The following is a 22633-nucleotide window of genomic DNA, read 5'->3' as shown; positions in this document are numbered from 1 at the left end:
CTCAAGTAATCCTCTAAACTCTTCAAAATTATTGCTCGACTGCCTCAAGTTCCTATTAACTCAAAAGGTTTACTTGATGTCGGTCAAAACAATTAAAATAAAACCCTGGTTAATCTATTTACAAAACCAAATGAAAAGAGCATTGTAAGTGGATTGGTAACTTTTGTTTTCGAATGACAATAATTAAATTTCCAGTGAATGGGTTCTATATGACCATAGTTGTATTTTATTTTTTCTCTTGCAGCTATAACATTTTTATTTTGAAGGAATAAAGGAACAAAAACTAAAAACTTTGTAGGAAATGGATGATATGAAAATCGTCATATGATTTCTAAGGAAATAGATGATATGAACACAAAGCTGAAATGGCTGAAACATTAATTATCTGGCTCACTTATATTGAATTTCATAAAGACATATAGACACAGTTTCAGCTTAAGATTAACATGACATTTACAAGAAGTAAAAAGGCTTTTGGGTTCAGGTCAATAGACACAAACGACTCGACATTGCAGTGCACTGAAGCTCCATGCAGTTGGTAACTCTTCAGCTTCTGAGGTCTTGGTGCATAATTCTTTCCAACTTACTCCGAGTGAGAAGTCCAGTAAATCAACCCACTGCAACAAACAGTATTTCAGAAAAACAGAAAATGGGCAGAAGTCAAACTTAACATTATAAGAAACTAAAAAAAAACGCAATCCTGGACATTCATGTGCTAGTGATGAAACCCCCCAAATGATTTCCCTTTTTTCCAGGAATAATGAAACAAATAACAAATTCAGGGCATCTATTGATTCAGCATCAGATTGCTAAACAGAAAACATCCCCGCTTAAGCAAACTATGTGTTTTTTTCTTTAATAATCAAAACAACCATTTCCATTGAGGGAAAAAATAAAAATAAATAAATAAAAGAAAGAAACCAATTTTTATAAGCAAACTTCGTTTAGGGAATGATTTAAGTAGATGATAGAACACTAATAAAAAGTAGCTACATGTTTGACGGCACAAATCCAATAAAAGACAAATAGGAAAAATAAGAATTAAAGATAATAAAAAACGAGGAAGGACCATTTACCTAACCAACACAAACACACACTGCAACACTCCTGCAACTCCGGTCCACACTGATGGCCCAGTTTTTACTACTGAATCTTGTATCAAGAGTCCCACTGATGCTGCTAATGAAACGAATGATACCACATAAGCGAAGAAGAGCCAAAGCTTTAACCTGTTGTCAAGGAAAATGATAGTACTGTTAATTACAGCAATCCACTAGCACCACATTGACACAAACATCAAATTCTCAATGTTATCCGAGGATTCATATATTTTCCATTTGCTTATTAGGTCCACAACTTGATATTTTCAGAGGGTTATTTTCATGATATTCCAAGTAGAAATTACCAAATAACTAGCATATCAATTCATCATGTCCCAACATGAACCAAAATTGCAGTCTAGTACGAAACTGAGGGGCATATCAAACAAGTAAAAATCAGAAAAATGAACTACAACTCACACCTTCAATAAGCAGATATCCAGAACATCTACTACTGCCCTGTCAGCACAGCAGGAAACTCTGTCTACTCGTTTTAAAACTAAGTGAAGTACAACAATTGAAGGGGCTTGAGACTGGTTGGAGAAGTTCCCTCATCCAGAGCTTCGATAGTTATAGAATATTAAAATCACTTCTGATCACTTTCCCATCGCTATGGTGATGAACAAATTTTCTTGGGGACCAATGCCACTTCGTTTTGAAAATGTGGTTGAGTGATAAAAGCTTCATGAAATTCTTTGATTGTGAATGGAAGAAATTAAATCTTCAAGGCTGGTCAGGTTGTGTTTCTGCAGAAGTTGAAGAGGATAAAACCATTGGTGAAAAGCTGGAATAAGAAGAAATTTGGCATTATTGGCATCCCAAAAGTGGAAATTCTCGAAGCCCATAGGGGGTGTTTGGCCCAATGAGTCGGGGGAGTGTGGAGGTGTGAATTCTACTACTTGATTGGCCAAGAAGTTTGTGACCCCACGACTAAAAAGAATCAATTTTATGCCTTATTAACTCCTTACACTACGGATCCAAAAGTTCACAACTCCTTGGAGTTCTTGCCCCATACACTCCATTAGTTCTTTGGATGCTGCTGAGCAAAAAAAGTGGGCTCTCTGACCATGAGGTTAGAGAAAAAGCTACTCATTTTTTTGGAAGTGGTCACCGACTTAGTACTACTCTCGCCTAAGCACACTTAATTGCAGAGTTCTGATGAGATCCGATACATTAGTGCTGATCACACCAGAGAAGGAGCTACTCTTAAAGTTCTTCCATAATTATGCTAAAGCTAGAAGAAAGAAGAGCCTTGTAAGAGAAATCCAAAAGGATTTAGGAGAAAGTATTTTGAATGAGAATTAGATTGTAAACGAGTTTGTTTTTCTTTACGAATTTATGCACAGACTAGTGGCAACCTGTTATTCCCCCAACATTGAGTGGCAACCCATTGATACTCCTAGTAAGGCAATGTTGGAAGAACCATTTTCTGAGAAAGAGAACAAAGGAGTTCTTAATGACTTAAGCTCCAATAGAGCTCCTCATCAAGATGGTTATACTGGAGAATTTCTGAAAAAGGTTTGGAACATCGTTTAAGGTGATATTCTTAAAGTGTTCCATGACTTTTTCAAAAGTAGCATTGTGAAATGTTGCACCAACAAAACCTATATTTGTCTTTGTTCTTAGGAAAGCTCGTGTCTCTAAAGTAATTGACCAAGTGATTTGACTTGTTTTTATTTTGAAATGTTGCACCAACAAAAACTATATTCGTCTTGTTCTTAAGAAAGCTCGTGTCTCTAAAGAGTAATTGACTTCAGATCTATCAATTTGATCACTCTTCTGCATAAGCTTATTGTTAAAAAAATGCTTGCTAAGAGACTTTAAAAAATGCTTCATCAAACTATCAACTGCAACCAATCAGCTTTTATCTTGGGTAGGCAAATTCTTGACCCAATTTTGATTGCTAATGATCTCATCGATGACTTTGTTTGTTAGCAAGGAAGGGTGGGTGCTCAAGCTCGATTTTGAGAAGGCCTATGGCATGGACTGGAAATTTCTCCTTGAGGTGCTTCACCGTAAAGGGTTTCGAGCTTGGTGTTTTGGTCGAATCAAGGCTTGCATCACCAATACATCTTTCTCTATTTTAATTAATGGTAGACTACGGGGCAAAATCAAAGCTTCTAGAGGACTAAGGCAAAGTGATTCAATTGCTCCTTTTGTTTTGTTGCTGATGTTCTTAGTACACTGATTGATGAGGGTGTGACGGAATACTTTTTGAAGGGTTTGTCTCTCAGAGGTGGAGGGGTTCGTATGTCACATTGATGACACTTTATACTTTTCTCTGACCATGATTTCCCTATGCTTGAGAATATGAAAAACAGGATTATTCGTTTTAGGTGTTGTCAGGCTTAAAAATTAATCTCTCAAAACCTCTGTTGGTAGGTTTAAATATATGTAGTAATGAGGTTTCATCAATGGCAGAGGAGTGGGGTTGTGTTGTTGGTACTTAGTGATGCCCCTTGGTAAGTGGGCATATTTGGTTTAAGATTTAATAGATATCTAGAAATTAATAATACTTAAGAATAGATTGCCAAAGAATCAAAGATAACTATGTTTGGTTATGCATGGGAATGGGAATTAAGAATGTCTAAAATAAATTGCCTGAAAATAAAAAAATAAATGTATTTAAGGTTTTTATGAAATTATAAATTATAAAATTAATCAAACTTTAACTTCAATAAGTAGTTTTAAATAATTTGTGTTTATTAAATCAAATTATTAAAACAGTTTTAAGCAATTATATTCTAATTTAATTTACCCACTCACTCTCCAATTCTTGCTTACTATTATTTTTTATTTCCAAGTTAATTACTATCAAACTCTCAAAACTAACTTCCATGAAATCTATGTCGTCGTCGTCTGTCATGTCTACAATTTGGGTTGAAACCATAAAACCAAACAGCACTATGGACTTGGCCTTTCCCTTTTAACTCCACAACCCCCGTCAATCAATTTGCCATTCTATGTCTCTCTCAGCTATTCTGTTAATATCAATTTGGTCATGTCATACATTGAAGATATGGATGGACCCAAGTTGGTTTGCCGACTTCCCTTTTCCATGATAAATCAAAACCCACATTTGGCCAACTTTCCATTTTTCCTTAGTAAAAGAATATACGCCTATCATGCCGTGATTTTAGTCGATGCAGTGACAAACAAAAATAGGAAGGGTTTCAGAATTTGGGAATTTTGGTGAGCCAAATAGGAAAGGATTTTTGAAGTATATACAATCCATGTTTTCTTTTTAAAATCAAATTACCCATCTAGAATCCTTTCTAGACCGACCCAAATCTCCCAAAACCAAAGGAAAATCAAGTATCATGAGATTTTCTTCCAAATTTATTCTCAATGGACTCAAATCTCCCAACATAAAAATAAATCAAAACCATGATAATATCAGAAGATTTTTAAATTTGTTTTTAACTGACCAACATCTCCCAAAAATACAAATACAAATAAAAATAAAAATCAAATCGTAGGGAAAAAAATCAAATCCATAAATCAATAGTATCATATATTCTTTCAAATACAACCCATAAAAATCCCCAACAAAATGAAAATTCGCAGCAGACTCTTTAGAATTCCTACAGACACCTAAAGAAAAGGCTTGTTTCAGGGGTATAAGTGATGAAACATTTTCCCATGTAAATAAACAAACTCTTCAACCAAACAGTGGTTACAAAGCCTCTAATGCCCAAGCAGCCCCCCCACAAACCTTCAGCCAAACAAGCCCTAAGAAGCTTACCCCCCTTTGGCAAACTGTTACTGACAAAAAAGAAAGGAAGTTGGATCGATGGAAGAGCCTGAGGAGGAGGTCGTGCGAGGGGTTTGATAGAGTTTTTGGACGGCTGAGAAGGGTGTGAAAAAAATGCTCAGGTGTGAAGAATATGGAGAGAACTGCTGAGGCTTTCTTGGAGAGAACTGCTCAACTCTCTCAAATGTGCTGAGATTTTTCTTATGCTCATGGTTATCTTTTATATTGTAGCTCGATCTTCTTTCCCTTGTAATTGTTTCAACTACCTTGGATATTTATGTGAAAGTAAATATATAAGCTATGGGTAGTATTGGAAAAGAAGTGAAGAAAAGACACACACAGATTTATTTAGAAACCCTAGATCAGGGAGAAAAACCACGATAGGAGAATTTTTATTCTTTTAATTTTTGTGATACACAGTACTCAATACAGGACAGGTATAAATAACCAAACAAAGAAAAACCCTAGACAGTAGATACTGAGAAAAAGACTAAAACGCCCTTAGGGCTAAAACACCATTTCAACACTCCCCTTAAGTTGGGGCATAAATATCAATGAGGCCCAACTTGCTAATACAAGTGTCAAACATCTGTCTAGGTAAGCTCTTAGTCAGAACATCCGTAATCTGTTGACTGGATGGAACATAGGGAACACAAATACTCCCATTGTCAAGTTTCTCTTTTATGAAATGTCGGTCAATCTCAACATGTTTGGTTTTGTCATGCTGAACAGGGTTATTGGCAATATTAATGGCAGCCTTGTTGTCACAGTAGAGTCTCATCGGGTCATGACTCTCTTGATGAAGATCTACTAATACCTTCTTCAATCAAATTTCCTCACAGATACCTAAGCACATAGCTCTGTATTCAGCTTCGGCACTACTTCTAGCCATGACACCCTGTTTCTTACTCCTCCATGTAACGAGGTTTCCCCACACTAAAGTACAATACCCCGAGGTTGACTTCCAGTCAGTAGAAAAACCGGCCCAGTCCGAGTCAGTGTAGGCTTCTATACATCTTCTATCATTTTTCCTTAACATCAAGCCCTTCCCAGGTGTTGACTTTAGATATCTCAGAATCCGGTTAACAACTTCCATGTGTCTCTCATACGGGGCTTGCATAAACTGGCTTACCAAACTCACCGCATATGGAATATCAGGTCTGGTATGCGAGAGATATATCAGCTTCCCTACAAGACGTTGATATCTCTCCTTGTTCACTGGTACGTCGTCTACTAAGTTTACCAGACTTTTGTTGACCTCAACTGGAGTATCTGCAGGTTTACATCCAGTCATCCCAGTCTCTTGTAGAAGGTCTAACATATATTTTCTCTAAGACACTGAGATCCCTTCCTTTGACCTTGCTACCTCCATGCCTAGGAAGTACCTTAAGGAACTAAGATCTTTAATTTCAAACTCCTCTGCCATTTTCTATTTCAGCTTGTCAATTTCTACAAAATCATTCCCTGACAGAATAATATCGTCAACGTATACGATTAACACAACTACTTTTCCTGATGCTGACTTCTTAGTGAACAGGGTGTGATCTAAGTGACCTTGAATGTACCCCTGGGTTTTGACAAAGGTAGTAAATCTATCGAACCAGACTCTAGGGGACTGTTTCAGACCATACAAAGACTTCTTTAGCTTGCACACCTGACTCCCAAACTGTGCTTCAAACCCTGGAGGAGGGGTCATATAAACCTCTTCTTCCAACTCACCATTTAGAAACGCATTCTTTACATCTAACTAATATAGAGGCCAGTCTAGGTTTACAGCAATAGAGAGAAGAACCGGAATAGTGTTGAGTTTTGCCACTGGCGAGAAAGTTTCTGAGTAGTCCACCCCATATGTTTGAGTGAACCCTTTCGCGACTAATCTGGCCTTATATCTGTCGAGAGTCCCATCAGATTTGTACTTGACTGTGAACACCCATTTGCACCCGACGGTTTTGTGACCTTTAGGAAGAACAACTAGATCCCATGTTTTATTGGTTTTGAGTGCCCACATTTTTTCCATTACTGCAGCTCGCCATTCAGGAATTTCCAGAGCCTTGTACACATTTCCCGGGATAGTCACAGTGTCCAAGCTAGTGGTAAAAGCCTTGAATCTTGTTGACAAGCTACTGTAAGATAAAAAGCTTTTCATAGAGTACTTGATGCAGGACCTTGTTCCCTTTCGCTGGGCAATTGGTAAGTCTAGGGTGGCATCAATTTCACTAGTCTTGTTACCTTTTTCCTCTGTATTCATCTGCTGCATTTTTTCAGTCTCCTGAACATCATCTGGAGGAAATTCATTGTTCTCATCCTCCCTAATTTTGTCAAGAGATGCTACATCATCAGTGTTCACTGTACTACTTTCAACAGAGTTATTATTATCAAGAATATGGTTACCATGAGTTGTCTCTGGTTCCGACTCTTGAACACTTTCCCGTGGAGCAACAGGGGAAACTATTTCCTTTCATAGATTCTTCCGATAGTAGGTTATCCAAGGAACTTGTTTTGTAGGAAGGACAGGATTGTCCGGAATGGGAGGGCCAGGATTAGTGTCAGGAATTGGTTCAAGAAACAAGTCTACAGGAATGGAATAGGTGGATGACGTGTTAGTCTCTTCACTCGAAGTCTCCCCCTGAAGAGGACTAACAAGAAAAAAAAGGTTTGTCTTCTTGAAAGGTAGCATCCATGGTGACAAAGTACTTTCGAGAAGATGGTTGATAACATTTATAGCCCCGTTGATGGAGCGGATACCCAACAAAGACACATTTTTGAGCCCTAGGAGCGAATTTACTATGGGAACTATGATTATGAACAAACACCGTACATCCAAACACCCGAAGAGGAAAATCTGGGAAAAGTCGGGTAGAAGAGAAGAATTCTTTGAAATGGGCTAAGGAGTTTGGAACATGAGGACACGGGAAGGCATTCGATTAATGAGATGGGTTGCAGTGAGTACAGCATCGCCCCATAGGTGCGAGGGTATGGATGCAAGAATCATGAGAGCCCGAGCAACCTCAATAAAGTGACGGTTTTTCCGTTCGGCCACCCCATTTTGTTGTGGGGTATAGGCATAGGAGTTCTGGTGGATGATACCTTTAGAATTTAAAAACTCACGAAAGGACTGATTAACAAACTCACGGCCATTGCCACTCCAAAGGATAGCAATTTTGGTATTGAACTGGGTTTCGACCGTGGTGTAGAATTGCTGAAAGACTGGAGTCACTTCAGATTTATCCGTAAGAAGCAACACCCATGTAAGACGCGTGTGATCATCTATGAAGGTGACAAACCACCATTTACCCGACACGGTTGTGATATTTGATGGGCCCCACACATCACTATGTATCAGGTGGAAAGGTTGGGACGGTTTATAAGGCTAGGAAGTAAAAGACACCCGAGGTTGTTTTGCATGAATACAAACATCGCAAGATAAAGATGAAATATTAACATTACGAAATAAATGGGGAAATAAATACTTCATATAATGAAAATTCGGATGTCCAAGATGAAAATGCCATAACAGGAAATCAGTTTCAGAAATAGTAAGGGAAGAGAGTAAACAAGTGCTAGATAAACTCCTAGATGAAGCATCCTCCGAGAGGAAGTAAAGCCCCTACTGTGCCGGGCAGTGCCAATCGTCTTCCCCGAGCTCAGGTCCAGAAACAAAACATTATCCGGTGAGAAAACGACATTACAATTCAGGTCTCTGGTTATTTTACTGATAGATAGCAGATTATAAGATATCTTCGGCACATGCAGGACATTCTGTAAAATCAACCCTTGAATAGGAGATAAGTGATCTTTCCCAGCAACGGAAGCAAAGGACCCATCTGCAATTCGTATTCTCTCGTTTCCCGCACTTGGATCATACGAGAGGAATTGATCAAATGATCCAGTTAGGTGGTTTGTTGCTCCTGAGTCAAGGATCCACGATTCATCCCCTTTGACCAAGAAGCTAAAGGACTGAGAAGTACCTGATTGAGCAACATTGCTGGTTCCAACCATGCTGGACTCTACCTGGTTGGTGGCTGATGATGTACCATCCCCTGTTTCACTGACAAAGGCCCGACCGGTTTTTGATTTATCATTCGCAGACCGTCGCTTGCCATTCGGTGGGCGACTGTGTAACTTCCAGCATTGATCTTTGGTGTGCCATGGTTTCTTACAGTGCTCACAGATGGGTGGGGATTTTCCGTTTTGTTTGTCGCTCTCTGGTCCCGAAGATTTGGTTCCAAACGCAGCAGAATCTAAGTGGTTGTTGCTAGAGCCATTCATAGCTCTAGTTATGTCCTCTTCTAATCTGACCTCTAAGCATACTTCCATTAGAGACAGTATTGGTCTCTGTCCCAAAATCTGACTTCGGACACCATCAAATTTAGAGTTTAAGCCAGCTAGAAAATCATACACCCGATCTGCCTCCTCAATCTTTGAGTACTGAACTCCGTCAACAGGACAATTCCACACAACCTCGCGGCACAAGTCCATTTCTTGCCATAACAGGGACAATCTATTGAAATAAGACGTTACGTCAAGAGTCCCTTGTTTGCACTCATGAATATGTTTCCTCAAGGTATAAAGACGTGAGGCATTTTGCCTCTGTGAATAGAGCTTCTGGACAGCTTCCCAAATATCCCAAGCGGAGGCTGAGTACAGAAGTGGCTTTCCGATTTGGGGTTTCATGCTGTTTATCAGAATTGAGCAAAAGAGAGAGTCCTCTCCTTTCCATATACGTTCCTGGGGATCACCGGGGTTTGGTTTTGGTATTTCTCCAGTTAGATACCCAAACTTGTGACGTCCCTCAAGGACCATTCTTACCGATTGGGACCAAGAAAAGTAATTCTCACCGTTAAGTTTCTCACTAATAGACATTCCTGCAGAGTTCCCCACAAAACTAGACATAATATTTGCAACAGGTAAGTTAGAGTAAGCATTTACCGGTGTTTCTGAGCATAAAGAGAAGTCTGAATGTGGATGAAAACCAGTTGTAGGATTTGTCGTGGATCTAAGGGCCGATATTTGTTGTTGTAAGTTGGCCAACTGCTGTTCAAAACCAACGGTTCCACTAGAATATGCCATAGGTTGGTTTTGCCCATAAATCCCTGGAAAAGTAGCTTCATTTTGGCTCGAGGACGGACCAAAAGAAGGGCTGGGAATTGACTAACCATACTAGTTCGGCTAGATCGGATTCGGTTGAACCGGTTGGTTCAGCTGGGCCGGCTGGACCGGCTAAGTAACTTAGGTCATCCACGAGCGATCTAGAACATACGCTAGGGCTAGCTGCTGACTTGAAAACGGAGGCTAGAGATCGCCTGTATACCGCCAGTCACAGGCGGTGGTGTCGGCCTGAGCAAAATATCCCGAGGGTGAAGGGTTTCCATGCATCGGGGGGTTCTAAGGCAAGATCTGGTGGGTGCCGATAGGGTCTGAGGAGTTTTGTTGGAGGTTGGATCTGGTCTGAGGCAGATGGACGCCGATCGAGTCTGAGGCAGATGGGTTTGAAGTAGAAAATCCATAAGGTTGTCAAATTCCAGATGGGTCACTCGGATCTGAGGCAGAAAATCCAGATGAGCTTGGATCTGTGTGCCGATCTGGTCTGAGAGTTCCGATGGTCGGGTCTGCAACGGTAGTCGACTGGTTATAAATTGGAGGATCAGGTCGGGTCTGGCTGGAGGTTGGATCAGATATAGATTTTAGGAGTTGAGGCATAGCGGCGTGAAAATAATGCTCAACGGCTTCTCTTATGGTTGCAGCAACTTCAGCGTTCATGGATCCCTTTGTTCCAATGGAGGTTTCTGTTGGAGTCTCTGGTTTGTTCTCATCAATGACGGCCAGGGCTTCGTCGCCATGCTCTGATACCATATTGGAAAAGAAGACAAGAAAAGAAACACAGATTTACGTGAAAATCCTAGATCAGGGAGAAAAACCACAATAGGAGAATTTTTATTCTTTTATTTTTCCTGATACACAGTACTCAATACAGGACAGGTATAAATAACCAAACAGAGAGAAACCCTAGACAGTAGATATTGAGAAAAAGACTAAAACGCCCTTAGGGCTAAAACACCATTTCAACAGGTAGTTTGCCCTGTTCTCTTGAAATTGTTTGCTTGTTGGGTTTACTGTGTGCAAGTGAGGAGAAACCTAACATTACGTTGGCTAAATCGGTTATCTAAGAAGCACAGATACAAATACAAGATACGAATAAAACACGATACCGACAAGGACAAGTTTATTAAAACATACATTTTTTAAAATATATATCATTTTTAAACCAAAGTTCATTCATTTCTATGCTTAAGAAATTAGTTTGATGTATTTCGCTCTCAAATTTTATTATTTTTGTCAAAGTGTTTGACACATGTCTACAAAATGGTCCTATTTTGAATTTGTACAACTAGTGTCTAACACATGTATTGCACTAACAAGTGTCTAATACGTGTCCAACAAGCATCAAAGTGTCCAAGTGTCTGAAAAGTATCGGATATGGACACGCTAGCCAAACTAAAGTGGTCATGCTTCTTAGTTGGTTATTGCAAGCATCTCCTTATACTACTACTTGATTTTCTCTTGCCCTACTCGTGTGCTTGATACGTTGAAGAAGTTGGTTAGGAATTTCTTTTGGAAAGGTAGCAAGGAGCTCAGTGTTGTCAATCTTGTTAGGTGGGAGACTATTTCCCTTACAACTAATATGGAGGGTTGGGCATCAGTGACTTTGCCACTAAAAATTGTGCTCTTATAGCTAAATGAGGTTAGAGATTTCTTATTGAGAATGATGCTATATGGAGGTCAGTGAATGCTTATAAATACAAGTGGAATAGAGTTATTGGTGAACTTTTATGAAAGGATCTCATTTGTTTAAAGGCCTTTGACCCTGGATCATGAGAAACATCCTCACTTCAGAGGAATGGTATAGAGTTAGAGCAGTTTGTGGAGAGTTCTGGAAGGACAAATGGTTGGGTTGACTCGCCCCTTTGTTTGGAATTTCCTAGGCTTTTCAGACTAAACTTGTGATTGTCAATGGTTCTTTGGTTTGTCAGTGCTGGTTTGATTCTCTTCATGCGTGGGATTTAAAGTTTAGAATCAATTCCAGTGATGTTGAATTTGAAGATTGGGTTGCTCTTTTGAACAAGTTCTAGATCTTTAGACTGAATAACAGGGAGGGCATGTTATGTGGTTGCTAGAAAATGATAGTTCAATGTGAAACAAAAAGCTTTGGGAAAACTAAAACCTAATTGTATTTGGAATTTCATCCTAAGAAAGTGACGTAGTAGGATAAGTTAGGGTATTATGGTCAAATCCTTGAGAGTAGTTTCCATGATTGATTATAGAATTAGGATTAATTTCCTTGGTTTATTAGTATTAGGATTACTTTCTTTGACTAATTAGGATTAGGATTAGTTTCTTTAATTAATTAGAATTAGGATTAGTTTGCTTTCCAATTCTTTAAAAATAGAGAGATTGCCTTCTTGTATTGATAATTTTCAATTCATAATAAAAACTTTGATTTCGTTATTGGAGATTTCTCTTCTTTTAGCTCCTAGGCTACATCAATTTGGTATCAGAGCAGCCGTCTGGGCCAACGTTGACTGCCGCCGGTGGAAAACCAGGAAACTCTTGGCGACACCAATCACAATAGGAAGCTTCGTGAGTTGTGCTCGTTGTTGAACAGTCCACATCTATATAGGGGGAACCATCTAAATTTTAGAAAAGAAGATACCGAGATTTTTTTTCAAGATTTTGCAAAAATGGACTATTACCAATCAAGGAAGACAACAAAGAAAAAATGTAACAGTTGGTACAGGCAAGAAAGTCAAATTTTCTCCCAAAAACAATGTTGAAATTCTGATTCAAGTGATTCAGAAGAAGAATTCCAACATAATAATTTTGCCCGTGCTCAATTTTCTTAAAGAACCTATCATTCCACATTTGAAATTTAATTATAGTGATTCTAGCGATTCCGATGAAGATTCAATTGCAGTTTGGAACGAAATAACAAGACGACATTATCAACAAAGAACCCGACAATCAAATCAAGCCGGTTTCTCGAGAAATCAACGTAAGAATTAGGAGTTAGATGATTCAGAAAATTATTCAGAGTGTGAAAGAAATTATTATCACCAACATCAAAGAACACCCATGAATCATTCCAACACAAATTTGGAGGTCGAAACATTTTCAAGAAAACATAAATATTCAAATAAATACGTCTATCAAGAGGACTTTTGAAAGAGAATGAAATTCGGGTTTTGGAAAAAATTCAAGAAATGCATAATTATAATCTTCAAGATTTTTCAAGAAACCATCAAGAATCATATTTAGTCACTCAAGAAGAACAAGAACTCATCCAAATGGGTTGTGAAATTGTGCAAAAAATGAACAAAGTAGAAGAAAAGAAAAAATCAATTAAAGATGAGATGAATAAGAAAGGTAGAAAGATCAAAGAGGAAATTGCATTGGAAGAAGAAAAAAACGATGGGACTAACACAGAGGTTGCTCACTTCGAACCGGATGATGAAGAACTATTAATCGATGAAATCAATGAAGAAGGTGTTGAAGAAGATGAAACCACTATAAAGAATGTGTCCATTTGGTCAGATCAATTAACTGAGCCACACAACCAACCACAGTTACCTTTACCGTAAGAGAAAAGAACAGAAATTAGCCTTGACCACCAAGAAAAACAACAAGAGAATCAACAACACCTATTATATGCAAAAAAATGTCCAAGATTTATCAAGAATTGTTCAAGAACAACCAAGATCAAGGTTATATCAAAGGAAATACTAGGAGGATATGAATCCTTTAAGTGTGGAAGAAAATAATACTCATGGGCAACCTAATTCGAAGAAAATTGAAAATCTTTTTCCTCAATTCCTTGAGGAGTCTGCATATATTTTAACAAAAAAGGAGTTTTTGAACAACTTAATTCTTGGATTCATTGATGATAGTATGGATGGAAATAATTTTCTCTTTCAAAAATAAAATATTTGATATATTGGCGTGGCTCGTGAAAAATGGTTGTTATTGGTGTCTGGTGTTCAAAGATGTGTACGTTCGAGTGGCTTATCTTCATTTTCGTTTTAAAACTCGATGATGAGTTTTTTTTGGAGGGATAGAATGATGTAGTAGGATTAGGATAAGTTAGGGTATTATGGTCAAATCCTTGATTGATTAGGATTGGGATTAGTTTCCATGATTGATTAGAATTAGAATTAGATTCCTTGGTTCACTAGGATTAGGATTAGTTTCTTTGACTAATTAGGATTAGGATTAGTTTCTTTGACTAATTAAGATTAGGATTAGTTTCTTTAATTAATTAGAATTAGGATTAGTTTACTTTCCAATTCTCTATAAATAAAGAGATTGTCTTCTTGTATTGGCAACTTTCAATTCATAATAAAAACTTTGATTTTATTATTGGAGATTTCTCTTCTTTTATCTCCTAGGCTACATCAGAAAGTTAAAGTTTTCTTGTGGGTCTTTTCTTTTGAAAGGATAAACACCTTTTGTAGAATCCAGAGTCCTTCGAAATTATGCACTCTCTTCTAATTGGCGTGTTCTTTGTAAAAAGGTGAGGAATCTTTGATGCACCTTTTTTCCTTGTCCCTTTGCTGCTAGTTGTTGGGGGAGACTATTTAGCTTGTCCAAAATGCAGGGATGTCCAGTTAGTTGAAGGTCCTCAATTGAACACTCAAGCGAAAATCCTTTGGTCCAATGGGATCTTCGCCCTCCTTTGGAGGTTGTGGTTTAAAAAAAAACTTCATAATCTTTCGTGATCAAAAAATTAACAGTAACCTTTTTGGAAATTGGTTACTCTTTTTGCTTCTGCTTGGTCCTCTACTTCTAGATTCTTTTGTATTTATAGCCTAACCCAAATTTATACCGATGGGGCTCCTTTTTTTGTAAGTTGTTCTAGGGGATACCTCATCCCTCCATCTTTTTGTATCTTTCTCTTTGATAATGAAAGTTATGTTTCTTAATTTTTTTTTTTTTTTAAAAAAAAACACTTTGATATGGCAGCTAATCGTTCATGGGTGGTAAACCATATGGACCAATCTATAATTTGAATGTCATTACCTTGCTCTGTTTTGATATTTTCTTAATTTGTCAATTGGTATGAGCATAATTAATCTCACCATTCATTGGTTAATTCTCGGACAAGTTTGGTAGCACATCCATTAATCAATAGGCCCTCAATATGGATTTGATTTCTACAATTACCACTTCAAGAGCTCCATTTTTAAGAGGGTGTTGATGGAGTTCCAAGAAGCCAGATTTCAGCTTGCAAGTCATTACTAATTTTATTCTCAAACAAATATCACAACTACTCAAGGTCTGGCGAAATGGTCTTCAATGCATCTTACCTTACCAAATTGCCTGATAATTTTAAAGCCCCTTTTGCAAATTATATTAGGAATTTCATGATCCCTATGGAAGTGAATCATCTTTGGTCTCTCTTCTACGGAAGTTTCAATCTCAATACCACATACACATTACAGTTCCCACTTTGGACTTTGTCCTCCTCAGTTTATTGTCTTAGCAAGAAGACCGAGGAATCTCATATGTTCCTTGTTCCTTTGCCTGTATCGACCGTTTTTATTTTTTGCTAGAATTTGTGTTATCAGTTCATCTCCCTAGACTAGAAGACCTATGTTTGGCAAAAAAATTTGTGGGCATGGCTTTTATAGGCAAGGAAAAGATTCTGTGCAGTTATTCTCTTTTTTGCCTTATATGAAGACAGACATGCCAAGGATTTGATAAGTCGGCTTTGCAAGATAACTTTAATATAGTATACGGCATACTACTATTACTGCCTCCTGGCAGTGATCAAACCGCCAAAAAAAAAATTATAATTCTAGCATTTTCATGATTCTAGTCCAATGAGGATCTACTTTTGTAGTTTAGTGAGTGAAGCTTCATCTTCCCCAGTCCCTAGATTGTTTTAATACAACCCCATTTGGTCTCTTGTCTCGCCGAATGCATCTTAATCCAGAGATAGCAAACCTATAAAATATGATGATTGAGAGGAATGATGCATACTAAAAAAATATTTTCCAAATTAATGAAAATTTTAGTTGCATATAAAAGCAAGATGAATAATGACTCGTATAGCTTAAATCTTGAGCATCACAACCTCTAACACACCACTTTCAATGGTTGTCAGACCTCTGCTAATGTTTTCCATCACTTGAACCATTCTATCAAGAAGTTGCGTTCTGTGTTTTAATTTCTAATAATCTCAGCACATGAATGCTATTTGTCTTCTTTCAATGCTCCCCTCACTAGACACGTACTTACACATCCTAAAAACTTCACTCTTATCCCTTAGTTCCTTCTCTTCGCTGCCCTCTTAATTGGAGCGATGTTGAAAACGGGTATAAAAGAATTGATTAATATGATGTCCAATCGATAATCAGTACAGTATAAATGGGGCTTGCAAGACAAAAAAAAATGTATAGAAGTCTCAGTGAAGAAATTGCATCTCCAAATTGATCTTACATCAAACACGGCCAACCTTGTGCTGCCTGTTTGATTTTTCACCTTATCTAAACTTGTAATGGACGAGTAACAAAGAATTCAATCGTTTGGTTGCACTGATTTCAAGTTCCTGATGAGTGCCCCAACCAAGCCCCAGAGTTAGCACCCAACTTCCATTGCAAACACGCAAGGTTTGAATCGAACTGTATTCCATGTTCTAAACTGAAAATTAAGAATTAAGACCCAGATGCAAGCTACGAGTTCATAAGATTCTAACACATTCAGGGAGAATAATCCTAGCAAGGTACTAAATCACATTCCACATAACCTTGTCGAGAAGAACTCTGTGACATTGCTTTCAATCGAAACGAATGCTTAGGCAGAGAGGGCCGCGACATGAATAGTGACAGATTTAAACAATAGAAGATGCAGAAAGCAACGACAAGAGAGAGAAAGAGAGATAGTTAAGTAGATCATAAACTTCACCTCCATTCGCCCTCCTCGTATGGAGAATAATCGATGTCTTCTTTGCGAACGCAATTGAACATCAGAGCCGCAAAAGAAGCAAAAATACCTGCAACCCCAATACCGGAGAACCGTCAAAAACCCTAAGCGCAAATTAAACATGGCGTGGACTCGCAAAAGAATAAAGAACCTGGGAGGTAGTGGATAAAGGAGACAGCAACAGAACTGCAGACAACGGCGTCAACCCAGAACCACCATCCGGCGCCGAACACAGCTCCGGCGACGCCTGGCCCGAAAATTGACCACAGCTCCGCCAAATCCATTTGGGGGTTCTTTCTTTTGCCTTCTCCTTACGCAAGTAGTCCGAAACGGGTCGATTTAGAGAGGCTAGTGTGATGTGAACTGAATGATCGCACACCTCACGGGCTCACACCAACGTTCAAACTCCCATCTACCTTCCCGTGAAGCTGTGTCTCATATTCGGGGAAATATATCATTGCCAAATGTTGGAAATTTTCTTTTTTGGATTAATTACAAGTTTCCTCAAATTTCAAACGTATATTTAAAAGATCTTTAATATTTACAATTTTGTGTTTTATAAACCATTAAACTTAAAAGACTATATATAAAAGATTTTCCAAAAATTTTTATTTTAAAAAAACTGGCTTTACAAAATTTTAAATTTCGTGTCTTTTCAGAGTGGCGTGAGATTTTAGGCTAGATATTTATTATAAATAAAATTTAAGACAAACATTTTAAGATTTCTATATAGTAATTATCAAATGAGAACTTCATAGAAAAAAGGGGGTTTTATCAAAATTGATGAAAATTACATGTATTGCAGGGTATCTTAGTGGTTTATTGTTCAATCCTTCACAATTTATTAATTTGTTATGGAAAAGTTTTAATGTTGTTATAAATTTGTTTCACCAAAATTCAAACTATAATTATTATGGATAAAATTTTAAATTTGAAGATAAAAATATTATCTCTTCTTCTAAAAAAATAAATTTATGATTCTCAAAAGTTCATTTTGACGTGATCCAACGTTTCATCAATAAATAACTATAATAACAATTTCTAAATTCTATTTTATTCGAAAAACTTTAATCTCTTTTGTCAAAAAAAAAATCATCTTTGGAACATTCTAGAAATGAAGTTTGGATCAAAGAAAAACCAAATATTTCATATTCTATATAATTTTGTGAAGTGGTTTGTATAATTTCTATTAAATGTGAGCACGAATTAGAAAATAAATTACTAATAATGAAAAGTATACAAGATTTGTTTTCGTTATTGTGCTTGTTGGAAAGGTCTAAAATTAGAAAGAAGAAAATTTAAAACAAAAAAAAGGTAAAATAAATTACTATTTCTGGAAAAAAAAATATACAAAATTTTGTTTCTCGTTATTCTGGTTGTCTTAAGTCCAGAATTGATAAAGGGGTAAAAAAAAGGTACAAACATAGTTGTATAATTTCTATTAAAGGGGCTTAGACTGGATTATGAGAGATAGTCTCGGTCACCATAATTGGGGGAATGAAGTTTTTGGAAGCTAAAGTGGTGATCAAAGGTTTGAAAGAGTTTGATCGTCTATGACATGGGCAGAATATTTTGCTTGACTGGTTCTTTGGAAGCCTTTAAAGGGTTGAACCTTTAGGGGACATTTGGTGTGCAAGTTTTAAATCTTAAGCCTAGAAATATTAAGTCCGTAGGTTAAGTTGAGAGGTTTAGGTAACTTGAGTTTGAAAACTGTGTTTAGAGTTGATTTTGGAAGCATGGGATTAAGAAGCTTATGTTTGGAGTGATCTTGAATTTTGTGAAATGTTTTCTTTTGTATTTAATTAGTGGTTAGATTTTTTATTAGTTTAAATTCGCTGTCTGTTATGAAAATTGAGGAGCACAACGAGAATATGGATATGAAAAATATGGTATAATAATATTTTTATATAATAATAATAATAAATAAATAAATAAAAACTAAAATTATAAAATAACTAAAACATAAAATAACCAAAATCATGGAATTGGATAATATGGAAATTGGTGGAAGTGGAATTCTCACCAATGTAGGTGTGTTTTTAAGATCCACCAAATATCACTATTTATAGGCAAGGTGACAAGTAGGATATGGACTTACATGGACACCAAACATGAATAACACCTGACACGTGGACAACATGAATGGTGACACGTGACCTTTGAGACACGAGCAATGGGCATCTATTTTATATTACAATATTCATAATACTCCACCTTAAATGGGCATATATATATATGTATGTATGTATGAAATATGCCTCGTTGAGACCTTACTAGGAAAACCCAATGGGAAAAACCCTAGTGAAGGAAAAATGGTACATATTTCACATAATATATACTCCTAAAAAATACAATATATTTACTCCCCCTCACGAAAACATTACTTAAGATCTCTAAGTCACCTTATTCTAATATCATGCACCAATATTTCAAAAGTTACGATTAGTAATGCATTTGTAAATAAGTCTGTCAGGTTATCCTTCAAATAAATTTGTTGTACAGTGATGTCGTTATTTTCTTCAAGATCATGAGTGTAGAAAAGCTTCGGTGAAATATGTTTTGTTCTATCTCCTTTAATATATCATTCTTTTAGTTGGGCCATGCAAGTTGTATTGTTTTCACATAATATAGTTGGAAGGTTTTTATTAGAAGACAAGTCACACGTTTCACGAATGTCCAAGTCATTGAACTTAGCCATACACATATTCGACTAGCCTCATGAATTACAAAAAAAATCAGCATGATTTGAGGAAGTGGTCGTCATAGTATGTTTCACCAATCATCATGATATAGCAATTCCTCCAAATGTGATATATAACCTGTTTGAGATTTAGTTTTGTGTGGATCAGATAAATATTCAGAATCTGCATAACAAACTATATCAAAATTTGATTTATTTCAATAAAACAAACTCATATCGATTGTTTCTCGGAGACAACGGAGTATGTGCTTAATTTTGTTCCAATATCTTTTTGTAGGAGAAGTATTATATCTAGCTAATAAATTTACTGAAAATACAATATCTAATCTTATATTATCAGCAAGATACACAAGTGCACTAATTGTACTAAGATAAGGTACTTCAGGACCAAGAAGTTCTTCATTATCTCCTCAAGATCGAAATATATCTTTCTTTATATCCAATAAACGAACTTCCATTGGAATATTTAATGGACGTGCTTTGTCCATATAAAATCTTTTCGAGACTTTTCTTATATAAGTTGACTGGTGAATAAATATTTCATTTGCTAAATGCTCAATTTGCAAACCAAGGCAAAATTTTGTTTTTCCTGATATTTTTCATCTCAAATTCTTTCTTAAAATATTTCATTGCCTTTGAAAGCTTTTCGGGAGTTCCAATTATTAAAATCATCAACATATACAACTATAATAACAAATTATGATTGTGATTTCTTTATAAAAACATACGGACATATTAGATTATTTTGATATCTTTCTTTCAATAAATATCCACTCAGGCGTCACATCCGTCCGGATTGTCTTAATCCATATAATGATCTACGCAACTTTATCGAATACCATTACCGGAAATTTGATGTATATGTTTCAGATACCTTAAATTATTTTGGAATTCTTATATAAATATCGTTATCAAAATATCCATATAAATATGTTGTGACTACATCCATAAGTTACATGTCCAGACTTTTATACACAGTCAAACAAATTAAATATCTTAATGTAATTGCATCCACCACCGGATAATACATCTCCCCAAAATCAATACCAGGTTTTTGCGAAAAACTTTGTACAACTAGTCTTGCTTTATATCTTGTGACCTCATTATTTTCATTTCTTTTCCTCACAAATACCCATTTGTATCCCACAGGTTTAACGCATTTTGGTGTTTAGACTACAAATCCAAAAACCTAACATTTTGAAAGTGAGTTTAATTCTGCCTCTATTGCTTCTTTCGACTGAAGCCAATATTTTCTATGTCGACATTCTTCAACAGATGTTGGTTCAGGATCCACATTTTCAAATATAATATCAAGAGCAACATTATACGCAAAAATGTTGTCGATAATTACATCAGTTCGATTCCATCTTTTTCCTATCATGACATAGTTTGTTAAAATCTCATTATTATCTTTAGGTATTTCACCTTCCTCACTAGTCATGTCGATGATTTCTTTATGGGTATTTACATCATCAACCAAGTATTTTTCACTATTAATTATTTTTCATTTTCGATGAATTTTTATCTTTGGAACCCACTGGTCTACCACGCTTCTGGCATGTTCCAGATTCATTAGTGACAACTTGTTGTATTGGGATATCAATTTTTTATGGAACATTTGCAGGTGGTATATGTGACTTAGTTACTTTCGTTGCATCTATAAATGCATATGGTAATTGATTTGCTATATTTTGCAAATTAATTATTTTATGAACTTCAAGTTTACATTGATATGTATGGGGATCTAAATGAAACAATGACGATGCATTTCATGTAATTTATCTTTCCAACTTCTTAATTCCTCCCTTTAATGTTGGCAAAATTTGTCTTATTAAAATGACAAGCAATAAATTGTGCAGTAAATACATCACCCATCAGGGGCTCAAGATATTTAATAATTGATGGGGAATCATGTCTGTAACGGGATTGGATTGATGATATAAATTACTCACAATGATGCGGTACTACTTCTAGTTATGCGTTAATTATTGATGTTCATGTAGTATGTCATGCATTGTCACAAGTTTCCTTACGATGGAACCAAGTGTAATTTCACCGCAAGTTTCTCGGTGTGATCTAAGGTCGAACATGGGGAATGGTTTAGGTTATTATGGTATGTTCATGATACATGCGACCGGGTTTTTAATCTTTAAAAGTATGTTTGTACAAGTATATAAATTTCAATAAAATAAAGGAAAGCAGTAAAGATGTGATAAAAACATAAAAATACAGTAAACCTAAGCTAGATGATACAAGATATAGAATTCATGTACAAGATGTTGGGATTAAGGTTGGCTGTGAAAGTTGTGCAAAGACATGGAATGCGGCAACGAGTCTTATGAACAGAATAGAAAGAGAAATACAAATAATACAAACAACGCAAGTTCTTAATTGGATTGAAGGTACAAATACTGTTCCACTATTCTCTTGGCGTACACCTCTCAGTGATCGGCCGCGCTCCCACATGTCTATGGTGAAACAGAGACTAACATAATGAACGCAATGTTGTTTCCATGTCTGGAAGTACTACTCGTTTTAGTTAACGCATTCTTCTAACCTTCTCTCGATAGATCATAATGACACCTTCACTTCTGCTCTCACAGGTAAAGAGCTTAACGTATTTTATATCTTTAATACAGATTAATTTCTTAGTGATTCATATTGCTCATCAGGGGATTAAGAAGATATCATGGAGAAAGTGATTGATGGGTGAACGGAAATAGACAGAAAATGGTAAATGGAATCTATCAAAACATCTAATATTTCTATTAAGCGCTTGATACATGGTGTGTGAATGAAGAGATAAAGAAAACATGAAATACACAATGAAAGAGAGATAGAACAGATACAAACAAGTGCCAATGTCTTGGCACATATTTAATGGAGATCTGTTTGTCAGATAGGATGGATTTGATGGTAGGAAGAGCTTCCTTCTCAGGTTTACTCTACCGATAGCAGGGATCTTTGCACAGAGCTTCCGATCGGGTGTATGGCAGGTTGGATCTAAGATTCACCTCTCGACCTTATCTCGTCTTCTTCCTGGATTTCTTCTCTTAAACACTCAGCTCAGCCTTTTCTTTATAATCTAGAAGCACTTAGCCC

The 22633-nt window shown here is 36.5% G+C and overlaps 1 protein-coding gene across 1 annotated transcript; it reads right to left on the bottom strand.

Annotated features, from left to right (window-relative positions):
- Positions 1-306: 306 nt before the first annotated feature.
- LOC120067175 (transmembrane 50A-like protein) lies at positions 307-17487 on the bottom strand. The gene is made up of 4 exons (XM_039018649.2): positions 16982-17487; positions 16813-16900; positions 1077-1229; positions 307-617 (listed from the first exon to the last, which is right to left on the bottom strand). Exons 1-4 carry the CDS (start codon positions 17112-17114, stop codon positions 584-586), a joined length of 408 nt encoding a protein of 135 aa, XP_038874577.1. The 5' UTR covers positions 17115-17487; the 3' UTR covers positions 307-583.
- Between the last annotated feature and the right edge of the window lie 5146 nt (positions 17488-22633).

Source organism: Benincasa hispida, chromosome 12 (assembly GCF_027475165.1).
Source record: "Benincasa hispida cultivar pf3 chromosome 12, pf3_genome.v1.1, whole genome shotgun sequence".
Classification (NCBI taxonomy): domain Eukaryota; kingdom Viridiplantae; phylum Streptophyta; class Magnoliopsida; order Cucurbitales; family Cucurbitaceae; genus Benincasa; species Benincasa hispida.
Note: the sequence above shows the minus strand (reverse complement) of the source record. Positions and strands in the feature narration are given on the sequence as shown.